Below are 17,061 nucleotides of genomic sequence, written 5' to 3'. Positions count from 1 at the left end.
CGCATGAGACGACGCAAGAAGCGGGATGGTCAGAAGGTGGTACTTTGGAGAAGTCAGAAATTACGAGCCAAGACCTTTCCTATTTAAGGCGGCGCCCCCCTGATTGGGGTGCTGAGTCAACTTACTCCACATGCTGCAGAGCATGCCTAGATAGCTCAGGTAGAATCAGTAGTGAGTTAGCATAGACAGGTCTATGAAGTGCACTGCTTTTGATGTAACTGTTACTCTAATAAAGCAAGAATTAATTCCAGCCTTGTGCTGCGGGCAGGACACCACCCTGGACTCCTACTGGGAGGAAGGGTGGGATATAACTCTAATAAATAAATAAAGAGGTTGACTGAACTGAGCCAAGCACCTTGTCCACATCCTCAAGCCCTATCAACACAACAGGACTAGACAGTGCTCTGGACACCCCTCAAGATTCATCTGCTTTAACAGTGGAGTCAAAGTCCCAATGGATGCAAGAGATTTTACCCTCAAGTATTTTGCAAACAAGGTACAGCAGGCCACCATAGGTTCCACTACCTCCTTGGGCCAGACTGTAAAAGGCCCCACACTATCTAGAAAAGCTCTGCTGGACAACACAGTGAGGATCCAATGAAGCAGCAAAGTATGTTCTCTTTGCCTCCTTCATTGCCACTGAATAGGCTCCACAATGAGCATCTACTAGTGTTCGACTGCATTTGTCTAGAGAGTTTTCCTTCATTTGAATTCAAGCTGTCTCCCAGCTTGTTTCATTGCCCTAAACTCTGGTGTGTACCAAGAAGCCAAATGGGCTTTATCAAGTGGGAGAGGGCACTCAGGAGTGATCACGTCAACAACCTGGGTCATCTGGGTATTCCACAGATGAGACAGGACTTCAACAGGAGCGCCAGTCACATTAGCTGGAAAATCTCCCAGAGCTGTCTGGACACCAACTGGACCCAGCAGCCTCTGGGGATTGATCATCCTATTGGGTCCCCCACCTCTGCAGAAGGGAAAACTCACTGAGAGTCTAAATCTCAACAGGAGGTGATCCAGCCATGACAAGGGACTGATGTTAATATCCCCCACCTTCAAATCACCCTCTTCTGGTCAAGAAAACCAGATCCAGAGTGTGGCCAGCCACATGAGTTGGGCCAGTGACATGGTGCGACAGCCCCATTATTGTCATGGCGGCATGAAGTCCTGAGCCACCCCAGAGTCAGTGGCCTTGGCGTTGATGTTGAAGTCTGGGACTCCTCAACGCTACTCCCGGGACCAGCTCAGGCAGACTGCTGGGCAGCAAGGCTGACGGTAAACCAGCAGAATCCCTAATCTGCCCCTATTGCCCAGTGCCAGGTACAGACACGATAAATCCTCACTCAGGCATTCCTATAGTATTTCTATAGACCACAGCAACTCCCCCTCCCCAACCCTCAAGACTGCCTTGATGCTGCACCAAGTACCCAGGTGGACATAACTGGATGAGGCTATCCCCACTCTATTCACCCACCCAGGTCTCAGTAATACATGCCAGGTCAGCTTCTTCATCCACAATCAAATCATGCATGAGGGAGATCTTATTTGAAACCGACCTGGTGTTCAGTAGCAGCTTCCACAGGCCCGACAGCTGGCTGATAGGGCAACTGCAATACCTCTAGCTAAAGGAGGGGCCTGTACAAGGCACAGCTGCTAACTGTGTGTCTTGTATCCCTTACCTGGCTCACCCCTCTCTCATACCATACCCCCCTTTCCCTCAGAACATGGCAAGAGGGACTCCCAATGCTCTCCCCAGTTGCTTCCCCTCCAGACACATATCAGTCCCCAAGAGCCTCCCTCCAGATGGAATTTGTAGACCATAAGGGGCCACAGTCAGTTTTTAAAAAAGCAATGTTCTATCTAGCCCATGAGTTGCCAACTTTTTTGGACCAGAGGGCCCATTTCAAATGTTGAGGGAATGCTGGGAGTACCAATCACAAAATGGCTGCTGTGGGGGTGTGGCATCACAAAATGGCTGCCACAGGAGGTGTGGGTTAGTATGGAGCTACGCAGTAGCAGCCCCTCCACCACGAGGGAGAAATCCTGAAGTTCTGGATGACCTTCTGGAAGTTCTCTGTCATGGGTGTCCACTTTTTAAATTAATCTTTTGTTAGTTTTGTGCTGTATTTAACTGTTTGACCATTTTTATTTTGTTTTGTACATTGCTTTGGAACATATGTGGCAGGTGATTAATAAATAATAATAATACCTTATAAGAATTCAAGGTAAATGACATGCCTTGAGTCTCAAGTTATAAGAGTTGGCTCTTTTCTTAAATTCCAGACATGGGATACTATTAGATGACAACAGACACTTAGAGCCAACATCACACACAAATATATTTCAGGCAAGTTTATTCACACACTTTAATCACTGGCTGATTGCAACTATCAGGAGTGGCTTGCGTTTCTGAATAAACTATGAAAATCCACAGATAGGGGGCAATTTACACATTTAATATGTAACATATTACACATTTATACAATTTAAGCATCAAATGATAGCACTGAGCGGTATACCAATATGTGTCAATAAAACGGCGTTATCTGAACCGTTTGGGATGCTTTTTTCACCTCTCTCTGAAACCAATGAGGAAGGACCATTGCTCAGTGGTACAGCACATACTTTCCGTGGAAAAGGCCCTGTTTCAATTCCCTGGCATCCCCTGGTAGGGCTGGCAAGGACCCCTGCCTGAAATCCTGGAGAGCCATTGCCAGCCATTATCAGCATTGCTAAGCCGGATGGACCACTGGCATAAGGCAGCTTCCTATGTTCCTGTGGCTATCTCTTTTGTAGAAAAGATTAGTTCATTTTTCAAACAGGTTGGCCAGGTCAAATCGTTACTAAATTTCTGTCACCCTCCTCCTTATTCTCAGGGAGGATTTAGTCTCAGGCCTTGTTTTGCCTTGGTGCTTTTCTTAGGCTGGTTATGTTCCACCTCAGGATGACAGTTACATTATGTTAAAATAGGGACTACTTATAGAATGCAAGAGCATTTGAATGCTCCTGAGGCAATCCATCAGCCTGCCCTTAGCAGCTTTGGGATGTTATGCTCTCCTGACCAGATCCCACATCATGATGGTGCTTGCAAAGGCATAGAGCTTTGCAAATGCCGACAATCAGCTGATTGTCAGTGCTTGTAAAGCACTGTCTTGGCCTGTTGGCTGGATCCAATCTCCCATCCCTGGCGTAGAGAGAAGGATTCAGGTCTGCAAAGGGTGGGTGCTGTAAAAGTAGTGAAAGGAGAGATGGCTGCTCATCCCATCTCTCAGGCTGCTCTATTTGCATATAGAAAATCCATAAAGTGGCCTGTAAACAGTAGGTGGATTTAGGTTCACCTAGGCAATTTTTTCCACACTTTTTTCCAGACTTTTTGTTTTTTCAGCACCATTTGAGATGAAGCAGAGCTGACCCAATCCATGGGGAGAGCCACTACAAACAACAGCTCACCAACATAATTGCTCCCCAGTCAGAACTGTGCCAGTCTGACCAGTAACACAGTCCTCTGCCAGATAAGTGTGCCTTGGTTCCTGGCGCTCCAGTTTTGTTGTCCTTTTGGACCCACCCTCAATTCTGCTGCCAGTATATTTTAAACGAAAAGCTGGCAACCCGACGCAGCACCTAGTAACAACTGCCACTTGGAGGAATGCACATGTTCATTGGAAAGCTCAACCAGGCTCAAAGAGACATACTCCCAAGTAACTGGGAACAGGATTGTAGCCTTAACAGAGGATGTTATAGTTGCATATTTGCAATATCTTAACTGCGAGTCCTATTTGTAGATTGTGGTTACATAGCAAACACACCCATGGGAGGGTACAGGGAGTTACACAGAATCTCACTGATCTTAGAAAAAAACACATTCACAGACAACTGGCCCACAATGTGGACATCTTGTCTCTTATTTGGTTTGTGAGGTACTGCCAGACAGATGGAAGAGAATGAAGCCAATAATATTACAGTATGCTACAAGCGTTTGGAGGCAGTCTGCTTCCGAACAGCAGTTCCCATAAACCACAGGAGGGAAGAGTCTCTTGCATTCAGGTCCACTTGTGGGCTTCCCATGGGCATCTGGTCGGCCACTGTGAGAACAGGATGCTGGATTAGATGGACCACTGGTCTGCTGCTGGACTATATGGCTACTTAAATTGGGCCCATGTGGGAAGTGCCCCACTTTCAACATCAGGTCATTGATCCATGACTGTGTTTTAAGGAACTAAAAGTCCTAGCTAATTTACAGCTGCTGGAAAGAAATTGCTTATTAAAAATGGACAGGAATGTTTTAATTAGTCCCACAGTCATTATAATGAAAAAATGCTAGTTTTTTCTTCACTAAGCAGCTATTGCAAATGTGATAATAAGTGATGATAATCTGATAGGAAGGAAATGTCTGCTCAGTAACTCCATTGGATTAAAATGGGTATTTTGTGATGAACTAAATAAATAATTGAATATATAGGGGGGAAATAGCTAGTTTGTATCTACTACTGACTACAGCATATTTGATAAATCCAGTTTTTCCAAGATACGGCACTTCAGTTTGGGATGCTTCTGTTGGCCAGTTAAATAAAATGTTCTCTTCCATTAAGCGAATTTTTGTGTGAGACAGCAATTTAAATCAAAAAAGGCTTTTGAGATATATAGAAGTCAAAAGAACAGGAAAAATCAGGGTTTCCAGACTCAAGCAAAGAAAACAATCGAGACATTAAATTACAGATGAAATTGTTTGGTTTGGATCCATCCCCCTCACCCTACCCAAACTGCCCTATAGATCTTTTAGAAAGGGTGTGTGTTGGGGCATAGAGAACATTAAAGAAACAGGGCTACACTGAGTGCTGGGCCAGACCTACCATGCGGATGAAGGCAGGAACAGACTCTTAAAAGCACTTTTTTTTTGCTTTGTAAAGCAAGGGGGGGCACAATTTGGGCTGTGCTTCAGGCTTGGACCAGCACTGACTGAGGGTTTGCTTCAACAAGAACAGATATTTCTTTCTTGGAGTCTAAGCAACATTGGCCTATTGGCAACCGTTTGCTCTTTAGTTTATAACATTGAAAATTAGAATACACTGGCTGTGTCTATATAATATATATATACACACATGCATTTTTCTATAATTATATTGGCTTGCAAGGGTATCATTTACTAGTTTAAAGTATCCTAAAACATTACGTTTGAAAGCCAACTGAATCATTTGGAGATGTGGGGCTCCCATGCAGAAAGTCCACCGCTTGTACGATACTGCACTCTAGCTTGGGCTTTGCTGTGTTGCTTCTATGAGAAGGAAATGTCTTGAGCCATGCACTGAGGTATCCCTGTATACATACAGTGCATACACTTCATAGGAAAGCACAGAATTATGAGTAGGTGGCAGCACCAGAAAAAACACTGGGGAGGGCACACAAGGGGCAAAGTGCATTGGGGGGCATTTGAAAACAGCAGAGATAATCCACTTGCCTAGGGGAATGCTTACCTCTCCTCTCCCCTCTGATGCGAACTATGGAAAATCCACGAGATCTTTTCCCCTTAAAAGCATAATTTTTGCTTGTTCAATTAGGAATCACTTTGCAAAAGTTAGAGTGCAAAGTGCTGTTATTTTACAGGAAGATTTTATTCAGTATGCATTGATATCATATAATAATAAATATTTCATCATTTTATTATTATAATTATTTTATTATTATAATAAATAGTATTTCATGCTTCTAGACTAGAAGTTCCCCACCCCTACTATTAACCATGGGATGTTCTCCATTCACCACCACCCCATTTTCCAGTCTCTGCCTATGGAATAAAAAAAAATGAAGGCAAATCTAGAGGTTTCCTCTCCTTGTTTCTGCACTAGTGACTGCTCCTTATCTTATTTATTCTGTAGGCAAACAGAGGCTGAAAAATGGGGAAGGGGGAAGGTGCATGAATGAAGAACACCTCTCATCCCATGGTTTAATGGATCATCTAATAATCTGATTCATGGTATGAATACGAATAACTATTTAGCAAGGGGTAATTTAGTGCTAGTGAGTTAGTAGGCTGCATTGTCCTGCCAAACGGTGAGAATTTTATCTTGCCTCTGCTTTTGCAGATGTTTGATCAACTGATTGTCTGGATTTTCTTATCAAGTGGTAAGACAAATCTGATCTAACACTTCCATGCAGGATAGGAACATAGGAGTCTGTCTTATACTCCATCAGACCATTAGTCCATCTAGCTCAGGCTGTCTACACCACTTGGCAGTAGCTCCTATGGGACTCAAACAGGGGTCTTTTCCATCCCTACCTGGAGATGGAGGGATTGAACATGGGATCTTTTGCCTGCAAACCACATGCTTTACCACACAGCTACAGCCCTTCCTCTAGTTATATTAGCTCTTGATCACTGTTGCCTTTGAGACCTCTAAATCCTTAGAGAACCAATTTTTAAAAAACTTTTAACAGTCATGGCTTCTCCCAAAGAATTCTAGGAAGTGTAGTTTGTGAAGGGTGCTGAGAGTTTTTAGGAGGCTCCTATTTTCACATAGCTACAATTGTCAGAGTGGTTTAACCATCAGTCCCTCTTCCGAGAGAACTCTGGGAAATGTAGCTACATGAGGGGAATAGGGGTCTCCTAACCACTCTCAGCACCCTTCAAAATACTACACTTCCCAGATTCTTTCGGGGAAGCCATGTCTCTTTAATTTGGAATAGTAGTGGAACAAATGTATGGTGTGAATGTGGCTTATATAATGCATTATCCCAGAGGTACCTATCAAATAAGCAAACTCTGAGAGGAAAATTGCACTCAAGATCAATTCTGATGTTATGTTTGATGCTCAAGCAATGAAGACTTTTGAAGCAATTCTGTGACCACAGAAATGGATTGTTTATATAACTTTTCCAAGGACAATTCTATGGGCAGCAGTGTGGTGGCAAATTCAGAAGTGCATGGTCCCTTCATGATAGTCACAGCCATGCCCCTTCTAAAATTATGCAGCCTTCTAAGATTACAGAATAATCTGACCAGACTTGAACACTGTTTTCTGCTTCTCTATTACTGTCACCATTTGACTGTCCTTTCTCACTGTTAGAGATATTACTTGAATTACTGAATTGAGTGTCTGCACTTTTATCTCCTGCGGCTAACAAAGTGATTGATGATGTATATGGGATGCTATCAGGATTCACAGTCTCTTCTGAAATTATAGAATTTTACCCTCCAAAGCTTGGCTTCTTGAAGTAGGAACTAATAGGAACTCATTTCCTCTAATTGGCTCCAATCAGCAGGACATGACAAGGAAGCAAATTAGAAGACTCTACTCGGTGTCTAACACATTCCCCTTTCATGCTGATTGGCTCACAGCATTCTGGAGACAAAGTGACTTTGGTGGGACCTGGCTCCAGAAAAAGCAGGGGGTCTAAGACCCCCCTCCCAGAGACCCTGGATGACTACAATCCTGTCTATGGATAGAATTTAACAGCTTGCAAGACAGTTCCCTCCAAAGACATGTGGATATTCTCATGAGAATTTCCATTATACACGCTAAAGGGATCACTTCAAAAAAGTTATGCTGCAGACAGCAAGTGTTACATTTGAATTAGCCCACTGATAGCTTAGACAAGTGAGCCATAAAATGACAAGGAAGGACAATGAACTAGAAACAATCAGACAAACAGATCTTGGAGATTCTTTTGTAACCACAAATTCAGTCATAAACTAACTTGGTAGACTGATCAACTAAAGATTAAATTAGCAGAGGCAAATTTTGATTGATAGGATTTCAGGTTAGGGTATACTTACTACTTTTTAAAAAAAGGCTATTTTCGTTCTGGTGCATTCTTATATTAGGAAATGAAAAATAAAATATGAAAGCTGGTCTTTCCTTCTAAGAGTGAGAAGAGTTTTCTTAGACTAGGTTCTCTTGTGCTGTTTTCCATAGACCTATTTTCTGGTGTTTGCAAGGGCTTAGAGTGGGGAGGAGGGCCACACGCATGTCCTCCTCTTGCGGCTCTCTTCAACTGAATGCAGTTAGCAAACCTCTTCAGACCTCTGTGCAAACAGAAGCCTGGACACTTAGGGGTGGGGCTTGCAGGCACTCTTCCTCCTCACTTAAAGTTTAAGCCCCTGTGTGTCCAAGAAAGCCCATGAATAAGGCTTGTATCTCAAAAGGTCACACCCGTGTGGAGTAATATGTACATTTATTTAAATTAAATCCAGAGGATCAATCAAGTAAAAACACTTTAAACCAGCTGACAAACATAAAATATAGGAAATCAAAACTGATCCACTGCAAAATAAAAATATCTTAAGCAAACATCCACCTCACTTATCTCTATAAGTGGCCTTCTACTGTGTTGCAGAGAGGGGGGGAAATGAAACCTAGAGCCTTGAAGGGGAGGGGTAGAATCTTCCACTAACAGAGAAACCAGATCTAAGGCATCTTAAGATCTTGGCAAATGTGCTGAATGATTCACATCCGTTCCTTATTCAGACAAGTGCCAAAGAATGAGTAAAAGTAAAGCCCAGTTTCCTACATGGGGAGTTTGATGGCATCCTCTACAACCTGCTAGGGCACTTGCTGCAACCACCACAATGCAGATATTGAAATGACAATGCAACTCTGGCTAACGAACCACCAGCAAATGTCAGGGTAACTCCAACCTTAAGAGAAGTAGCAATATAGAGTGAAAGTAGTATGAAGCACAGACGATATCTTGCTTTACTTTCATGATACCACTCACTACCTTCTGATACAAAAATAGTTTGGATTCTAGTGGTAGCCTCTGAAAAGATAAAATAAAACATACATGCATTTTAAGTATAAAGGTTTGTAGTGGAGCTAAATCATAACAGATGTCCATAAGAACTGCCTTGCTGGATCAGCGGAAAATCTTCCACCTAGCCCAATATTCTGCTTCCAACAGCAGCCAGTCAAACACCACTGACAAGCAGAATGTGAAGATGATAGTCAACACCATCACCATATCAGAAGCCTGCTCCACAGGGCACGTTCTGTGTAACAGCATGCCTGCAGAGGTACAACAGAGGCCTACTATCTGCACTTTTCAGGAACAACTGAAGACATTTTTGTTCTGACAACCTTTCCCAGCTGGATGAATGGGTCTCTGCCATGGCTGTGTTGTTTTTTTTAAATGCATATTCTGTTTTTTTTGTGTTCTTTTAAACTTTTTTTTAGTTTTGATATTTTGTACATCACGTTGAGATATATATGCTTAAGGCAGTAAATAAATTATTAAATAAATAATCACTCACAGCTTGCCTCTGATATCTGGTATTTCAAGGTATACTGCTGATAAGCTTGGAGGTTCCATTCCATTATCAAGGCAAATTGTTGTTGTTTTAAAAAAATCTATAAAATACTATATTGTGCAGTTATAAACTTTAGATCTGAGCAACTTGGGAAGGAATATCTTTATGTTCTCCCACTGAATTAAATCAGGTTAAAAAACCATATTTTTGGCACAGCTTTTTTAAAAAAATTAAATGGAAAACATGCACATTTGGCTTTCTGTGATGAAGCCAAGAGGAAAACACCATCAGTAATAACCAGTTATTCAACTCTGGCTCTTCTACAGGCAACCCTTTTTACTAAAAAAAAGTTATTTTCTTAAATGACAGTGCTTTGTGTGTGATTCTTGCTGGTTCGTAATGGTATTTTCATGGGTTTTAGAGTCTTGTAGGCCACACTAAGTGTAGCGTGTCCTGAAAGACAGGTTAAAAGATACTTTAAATAAATTGCTCCAGTGAATTAACAACTTTGGTTCCAAATGCTGCTGTTTGTCTGATGGGGGGAGGGGGGGGAAGAGGAAACGCTATACATTAAACGGATTCTCCTTGAAAAATGACTCACTGATTTTACTAATCATAAGTCTACGCTCTAACAATATGATTCATAAATTCAGTTTTTCAGTTTATAAGTAAAGCCTCCACAGCTGTATTTGGACTATTCTGCATGTACAGATTTGAATGCATCTCATTCAGGTGTGGGCAACCTTAGGGGGCCCAGGGGCCAAATGCAGCCCACCAGACCTCTCTATCTCATCCTCAGGACCCTCCCCTAGCCGCCTCCCCCCTTAGGCCACACCCCTCACTGACCCTGCTTTGTACCCTCCTGGAGTGTTTTTGCCTTGGGTGAAATGTGTGATTGAAGTCTGACCATGCTTCTTAGTTGCCTCAGCTGAGGATAGAAAAGTGTGCGTTGAAATTAGCTTACTGTACAAAGGCAAAACTTACATTCAGTGCTCCACCTCACCTTTGCCTCCGTCCCACCGCACCATTGGCATATCTGCCCCGCCGCCAGAAGGTTGCCCAGAACTGAATGTAGCCCTTAAGCTGCAAAAGGCTTCCCATTGTCTGTTGCCACCAACGTCAACACACCTGAAATTTCATGCAAGGACAATGATAAAGAAACTCATCTAAGAATTGCTTATATGATGCTGGAGTCTACTGTTGGTACTTCTCAGACACTGCCCCTCCCCCTCTTTTTATTTTTTACAGGTTTGAATTGTTTATGTATTTGAAAACTTTCAATAAAAGGGTTATACAAAAAAAGTTTCCCATCCTGATCTAATTCAGTGATGCACAAATACAGTATTGCTCAAACACCCCGTATGCTATTGATTACAAGAAATCTGCCTACAGTCTTCTGGTTACTGCCCATGTCACACTACACTTTTATTTTATTATCTTGCCCTGTATTAAGTTAAAAATAGTTTTTTTAACTTCATAAGCTCTTCATCGCTTAATGATCTTGTCATTCTTTATCTTTCTTTGCTGCTTCCTCTTTACTCTCCTCCCTGCTTTGCCTTGCCAGTCTCCTCAGAAGAAAAAAATTCTCATTCCACATAGAAAACTAGCATTAGCATACATGTCAGGGAGAAGGCTGGGCCAGAACCTTTCTAACTGACATGCTAGTTTTCTATGTGCAGGGATTTATTTATTTTTGGTACAGGGAAATATTCAGTCATGCAAGTCCTCAATGGCAGTTTGATGTAGTTTACTCCAGACACCAAGTAAAAGTGGCAGCCATTCAAACGGTATTATTTCTTTTTTAAAAAAAACTTTTATTATAAGAAACAAATAATATTCCAAAATAACATATATAGCATAAACACATCTAAACAGTATAGCCAGATAAAACAATGCCTGATGACATTAAATCCCAGGGGCAGGTGTAAAAAATTTCTATATAATATTTTTGCATTTATCTGACCAAACTGTTATTATTTCAACAGGATTTCATTTGGATGTTCTACTCCAACTAGTCAGTAGTAATTATGAGCAACTAGATCAGTGCAAGGTGGCATTAATCCACTTGCCTCAACACACCTTCTCTCCCTTTTTATCGGTTGTGCACTCCTTTGCAAAGGGGTGTGAATTATCACCAAGGGAGGGACAAAATGTTCATGAAACTAGCACGAGCTTCTTCATTTCAAAGATAGGAAAATAAACATACAATAAAATAATTTATTAGTAGTGCACAGCCTCCACCCCTTCCAAACTGGATACAAACTCCAGATTCACTTGGAAGCCTTTCAATAGTTTTTAGTGAATTCTGAACCAGACTTTTCTATACAAGGTGAAGCTCTTTTATAGAGATGATTTACTGACATTAAGCAATCAAACCTGAAAATTACTTGGGAATATTTACTATCAGCCAGAGGCATTTTACATCAGCACTCCTGGAAACAGCTTATTTTAGCTCTGTGGCTTTGCTTCTCAAAGCACTTGTTGGGGGAGAGGGCTTCCGACGGTTTACAGCTTTGAGGATCACATGATGTAGAGCACGTACCTGAACCAATGGAACATTTCACAGCACATGGCAGTACATCAGCGTCTTGACAGACTTGCCTGAACAGTTCCCTTTCTCACTCTTTGTTTTTCTTAAGTGTCCTTCCCCCCCCCCCATGTGTTGTTTGCACTTAAGAGAAAAAACTTTGCACAGGTCTGCTGATCTCTCACCCATGGTCAAGAAAGGAGAAATGGACCGAGGGCTCATGCACTCCTCATGCCCTACCCTTCACCTATTACAAGCAACTCCCCTCACTTCCCCGGTCAACATTAACCACATTAATCAGAGTTTCAAGCTGAAGGTTTGAAAATGTGTTAATATTAAGCATGATACAGACAAGAAAAAGGAGGAGGGAATTTGCACAGGAAAGAGGAGGAAGGAAGAAGAGCAAGCTCACAGACCACTTCCAGTTTCATAAAACTGGTACTGTGATATCTGCACCATGTAGGGGGCTTTGTGCTGTGGTTCTCAGAAGAGAAATGGCTGACAGAAAGGGGAGGACTATGCAGAACAAAAAAAAAAACACGATAATTATTCAGGAGAGTCACTGTTCTTTTTGCCAGTCAGAGTAGACAATAATGGGATAAAAAGACCAGCAGTCTGACTATTTTAGTGCAACAGCATAGAAAACCTCAGTGGTGCCTGGGGCCCATACCACTGCAGTTGGAGAGGCAGAGAGCAGTGCAGCTAAAGTGGCAGGCAGTCACAACCTTAACAGTCACATCCTTAGCACACAAATCTAGACACAGCTAACACACACACATTTTTAAAGGAGGAAAAGGAGAAAGGCTCACTCTTTCTATCTCCTCCCAGCTGCTAACCTTGCTCTATCAGGCTAGGGTGGGAAGAGTGTTTCTGTGCTATATGGTGAGAAAGGGAGCCCTTAACTGACAGAGCAGCTCACAGGCCAAATGGTTTTTTTAATGGAAAGAGAAGGATCTCTTGATCTTGATCTCTCTCTCCATCCCCCCATGCACAGTTTGCAGTGTTTCTGTCTTATGCTGTGAAAACTGAAGCCCTTTTTTCCACTGCGCAACACAGAAAATGAAAGGATTTTGTCACATGCAGACAGCCGTAGCAACGGCCACAGCATCCTGATGGAGGTTCCCCTGAGCACACACCCTCAGTGTATCACACTTGGCTCATCAACCCCCTGCACAATAACCATGTAACCCTGGGGAAGGCCATGCTTGCCTAAGCGAAGTCTTGCCCAGAATAGATGGACGGCACCTACTTATTCATCACTTTCAAAGCGTGGTAACCCTCCATCCTGGTGCTCTGTGGTTGCATTGCCCACTTTGGACTGCTGTCCACTCACTTCTCAGTACAATCCAATGGGAATACAGTAGGGCCCCGCTTTACAGCGCTTCGCTTTACAGCGTTCCGCTAATACAGTGGTTGTGAATTGTAGAAAGGCCCCGCTTTACAGCGCTTGTTCCGTTTTTACGGTGGTTTTTTGCTCCCGGGCGCCATTTTGGTCAATGTAAGTCAATGGGATCTGCTTTACAGTGGTTTTCGCTTTACAGCGGGTGTCCAGAACGTAACCCGCTGTATGAGCGGGGCCCTACTGTATACTGGGAGGGATTTGCCTGCCTCCTGCCCAGCAGTAGTTGAGGGGATTCTGGCTCCGGTGCTCTCCTCTCCTTTATCTAGTCCTGCATCTGACTAAGCCTTAATATGCAGGTGCACAACAAAGCAACAGATGAACAGTGGGTGGACTTTATGGAGCAGGAAAACCCATGCTTAATGTTTATTGGTTACGGGTGCTGGTCACAGACACTCCTCTTTAAATACATCACTATGTCCTGATTGGCCAGGTGTTGCCAGTCATAAGGAAAAAGTTCAAAGGAAGCTATTTGGAGGTTCACTGGGTCTCATCCTTCTCCTGAATGCTTTTCTGATAATTTGTTGGGGTTTTTTTCTTTGCTAGAGAGTTAAAGGGGTCGAACAAATTCCACAGTGATGCATGCACAGACAGGAGGCAGCTGATCTTGTCTCTACTCTATCAGAACTGACTCCAAGTGGCAATAAGCAACACAGTGAATGAGTGAGTGGTGATGGTGGATTGTGTGTGTGTGTGTATGTATATATATAAAATATAAGTAGTGCTCTCTCTTTGAAGTTTTTTTTTGTTTTCCCCTCAACTTGGGCCAATCTTCCAGCCAGCAGATTGGGACACAGTCCCAGCATCACTCTACTCCAATTCTCAAAAGGATAGCCTGAGGCACAAAGCAATTTAATCTCTACATTTTTACACTTCATTCCTTCATATTGCTCCAGGATCTGTCCCAAGCTCTCCAAGCAGTCCAGACAGTCAAGGCTTAGCCACCCTATGCCACCTCTTGCATTCCTACCCAGCGATGAGTGCCTCTCAAAGCAGATCTTGCTAGCCTCCCACTTCCTATCAGTCTTTATGTCAGCTGAGATCACCCTGCGATCAAGATGATTCCAATAAGCTGTCAACTAGAACTCACAGCATGCTTCCAACAGTTTAACTGCTCTGGTCAGGAAGAGGGATGCTTGTGAAATTCTCTCTTTGTGAATATGAACTGACTATATCCACACCTCCCGCTAACGTACAGATTGGAAGTTAAGATACCCACTGTCTTCCATGCTTCCCAAAATTTCTGGTGAAGGTCTTGGTTCACAAAAAAAATTAAATGCATTTAAGAATGAGTATTTTCAATTAAATCTAATCCTTTTCAGGTAAATGGCTGCGGCAGACAACTAAAGAGATGCAGTACCGGATACTGAAATGCTGCATTAGTATATTCAGTAAGTGCCTGGCTATACAGTTGACATGGTATAAACAATCATATTCAAGGAAGAGGAAATTATTCACTGCAGAAAAAGAGAACACCATGCTGACTGTTCAGCTGAGACTAGTGAGTAAGAAGTAGCTAATGTAGTTTCATAACACACACATGAAGTTTGTGCAAGCAGGAACATGTTAGATGTATGTTGGGTGAATTTTTGAGACTTGTTTATGGAAGACAAGAATTCTCAACAGTGAACTTTCAAGGAGTTCCCTTGAGTATTTTTTTTTAAAAAGTCCAAGTCAATACAAACTTTTAAAAAAACTTTACAAATATATGCATTGAGCTTCTTGGCTCACTACATTTCAGCTTAATACAGTGCGCTTGCAGTCTCTGACAGAAGAATCAGCAAAGCCTGATGCATTAGATGCAATTCTGATGCCAACACTTAATGGCTTTGCAAAGAATCTGACCACTGGCTGAAGTGAGCCTCCTTTTCATGCCAGTAGAGGTTTTTCTAGCTATACCAATCCGTAATATAGGAGTAACAGTTGCATGTTACTCCTGATATATGGGAGCAGTTTTCCTGTGGTTCTTTCCCAAACCACTACAAGAACATTTAGAAACTTGGACTACAAAGCTTGCTATACACACCCTGGTGAATAGTAATGGCCTATATTTTACCTATTGGAAAGTATTGGGGAGAAAGTAGACAGAATTGCTCCAAAGGCCATGATAAGCTAATAGGTCAGGCTCAGGGCTTGCCAATGTGGCGCTCACAGAGGCCTTCCCTGATGCCCATAGGGTCTCCTCTCCTCTACCCCTGCTGAAATTAGGCTTGAAAGAAGCATTGATTGTAGCTAAGAGAATATGGTGTAGTCTGTGCTTGGCTGAAGTGTAGTGGTGTGGTGCCTACCACAGTTTCTTCTGTTTGCAAATGTGCTCATGGACAAAAAAGGTTGGTGACATCTGTAATCAGTTGTTATTCTAAAGCAGGTGGTAAATGAATAAGATTACAAAGAGAAAGTATTTTGTTCTTCTCCATTCCTGGCCTACTGAAGCATCTAAAATTAAACATATTCTCTATCACTTATTCGAAAATGCTCCCAAAACTTCATGGCTCCTGACTTATGCTACCCAAAATCTGGATTATCTAATTCAGTGGTTCCCAACCTTCATGAGTACGGGACCCCCTCTGTAACCTCAAAATTTTTTGTGACCCCCACATGTTAATTGCTGCTCCTCTTACTGCTGCTACTCTGGCCTCCACTACGATTTCCACGCATATGGAGAAACAGAGGCAGGAGAAAGAGAGAAATCCGCCTGGCAGGAAATTAAAGCCCAATAAATATATGATAAATTTCAACATGGTTCACACAAACCTATCGGCAAAACTAAACCAGGAGCAAACGTGGGCACAAGGGGTAGGGGCAGGAGAGTGCAAGTGGGAAGAGAGAGAAGAAAAAGAGAGATAAAAGTAATGCAAAGGGAGGGGGCAGGGTTAGAAGGAGGAAAGGGGTTGTCAAGTTATGGGTGGGGGAGAGGTTCAGTGGATCAAAAGAAGACAGCAAGTAAAAGGCAGCAACAGCTGGAAGAGTGAAGAGGAGCAGCCACATGGGAGGGAGGGCACTCGGGACATGAGGGCAGGGAGGGTTGGAGTCAAGTGAGCTGGGTGTCCATTCTAGGTACTTTCTTTCTCAAGAGTGACCTTGGTGGCAATGAAACCTCAAAACCAATGCACATGGTCCCACTCCTCCTTTCCCTCACTACCCCCTTCTGTCCCCTTACACCAAAGGGAAGGTGTCCCACAGTGGGGAGAATTGGGAAGTAGATGGTGAGCATGAGGGTGGAGTCCTTCTCAACCACCGTCTTTTTCTCTCCCTCTCTTTCTGAGGCAAAAGGGTGAGGAGTAGCCTCCTCTTATTCTTCTCTCTCCCTCACCCCCCCATCACCACCACCTTCCCCTTGGCCTGCGTGGGTCTACAGGAAAATGCATGGAGAGAGGAGAGTGTGCCACTGTGCTGTGTGCCTCTTTTGGTGCATTTCGCATTGGAGGAGTCTAGTGGGTTGTGGGAAGGGATCGCAAGGAGGCCAGAGGACCCCTTCTTCTGCTAATTGCTGCTGCCACCACAGGTCCAGGCAGTGTGCAAAGGCTGGGGCTACCCTTCTCCATAAGGGGTTAAGGAGCTAGGAGCTCAGGAAGTGCAATCAGCAGCTGGTCTTCTTGAGGGGTGGGGCAAGGAGCCTGGAATTAAAGTCGCTCGCGCTCGCTCAGTTCATTTCAGCCACCCTGAACACTTAAAAAAATTAACAAATAATTCCTCTCTTGACTCTTCGCGACCCTCCCAGGATGACTTCCTGGCCCATCTGGAGGTCACGGACCCCAGATTGGGAACCACTGATCTACTTTAATTGCTTTTCAGTAAAGGATTATAGGACATTTTGCTGCTAATCATGGGTATCACCACAGATAACCATAATCCACCTGGAGCAAAACAACTGTCAGAAAATTACTGGCAGAC

General features: G+C 43.0%; 1 protein-coding gene across 12 annotated transcripts in view; it reads right to left on the bottom strand.

The window, feature by feature from the left end:
* LOC133365034 (cytochrome c oxidase assembly factor 1 homolog) overlaps positions 1-17,061 on the bottom strand; it is a 102,226-nt gene that overhangs the window by 23,588 nt on the left and 61,577 nt on the right. For 4 of the 12 annotated variants that reach the window (XM_061586245.1, XM_061586251.1, XM_061586256.1 and 1 more), the window contains exon 3: positions 10,245-10,369. The exons of 6 other annotated variants lie outside the window; for them this stretch is intronic. Coding sequence is in view for 1 of the 6 variants with exons in the window: in XM_061586256.1 (XP_061442240.1) it covers positions 10,245-10,275 (31 nt within the window). In the remaining 5 variants the exon portion in view is untranslated. Of the gene's footprint in view, positions 1-10,225; positions 10,370-17,061 lie in introns of all 12 variants that reach the window. 2 more of the 12 variants (XM_061586247.1, XM_061586252.1) reach the window with 1 other exon arrangement.

This window comes from Rhineura floridana, chromosome 10 (assembly GCF_030035675.1).
Source record: "Rhineura floridana isolate rRhiFlo1 chromosome 10, rRhiFlo1.hap2, whole genome shotgun sequence".
In the NCBI taxonomy this organism is placed as follows: domain Eukaryota; kingdom Metazoa; phylum Chordata; class Lepidosauria; order Squamata; family Rhineuridae; genus Rhineura; species Rhineura floridana.
Note: the sequence above shows the minus strand (reverse complement) of the source record. Positions and strands in the feature narration are given on the sequence as shown.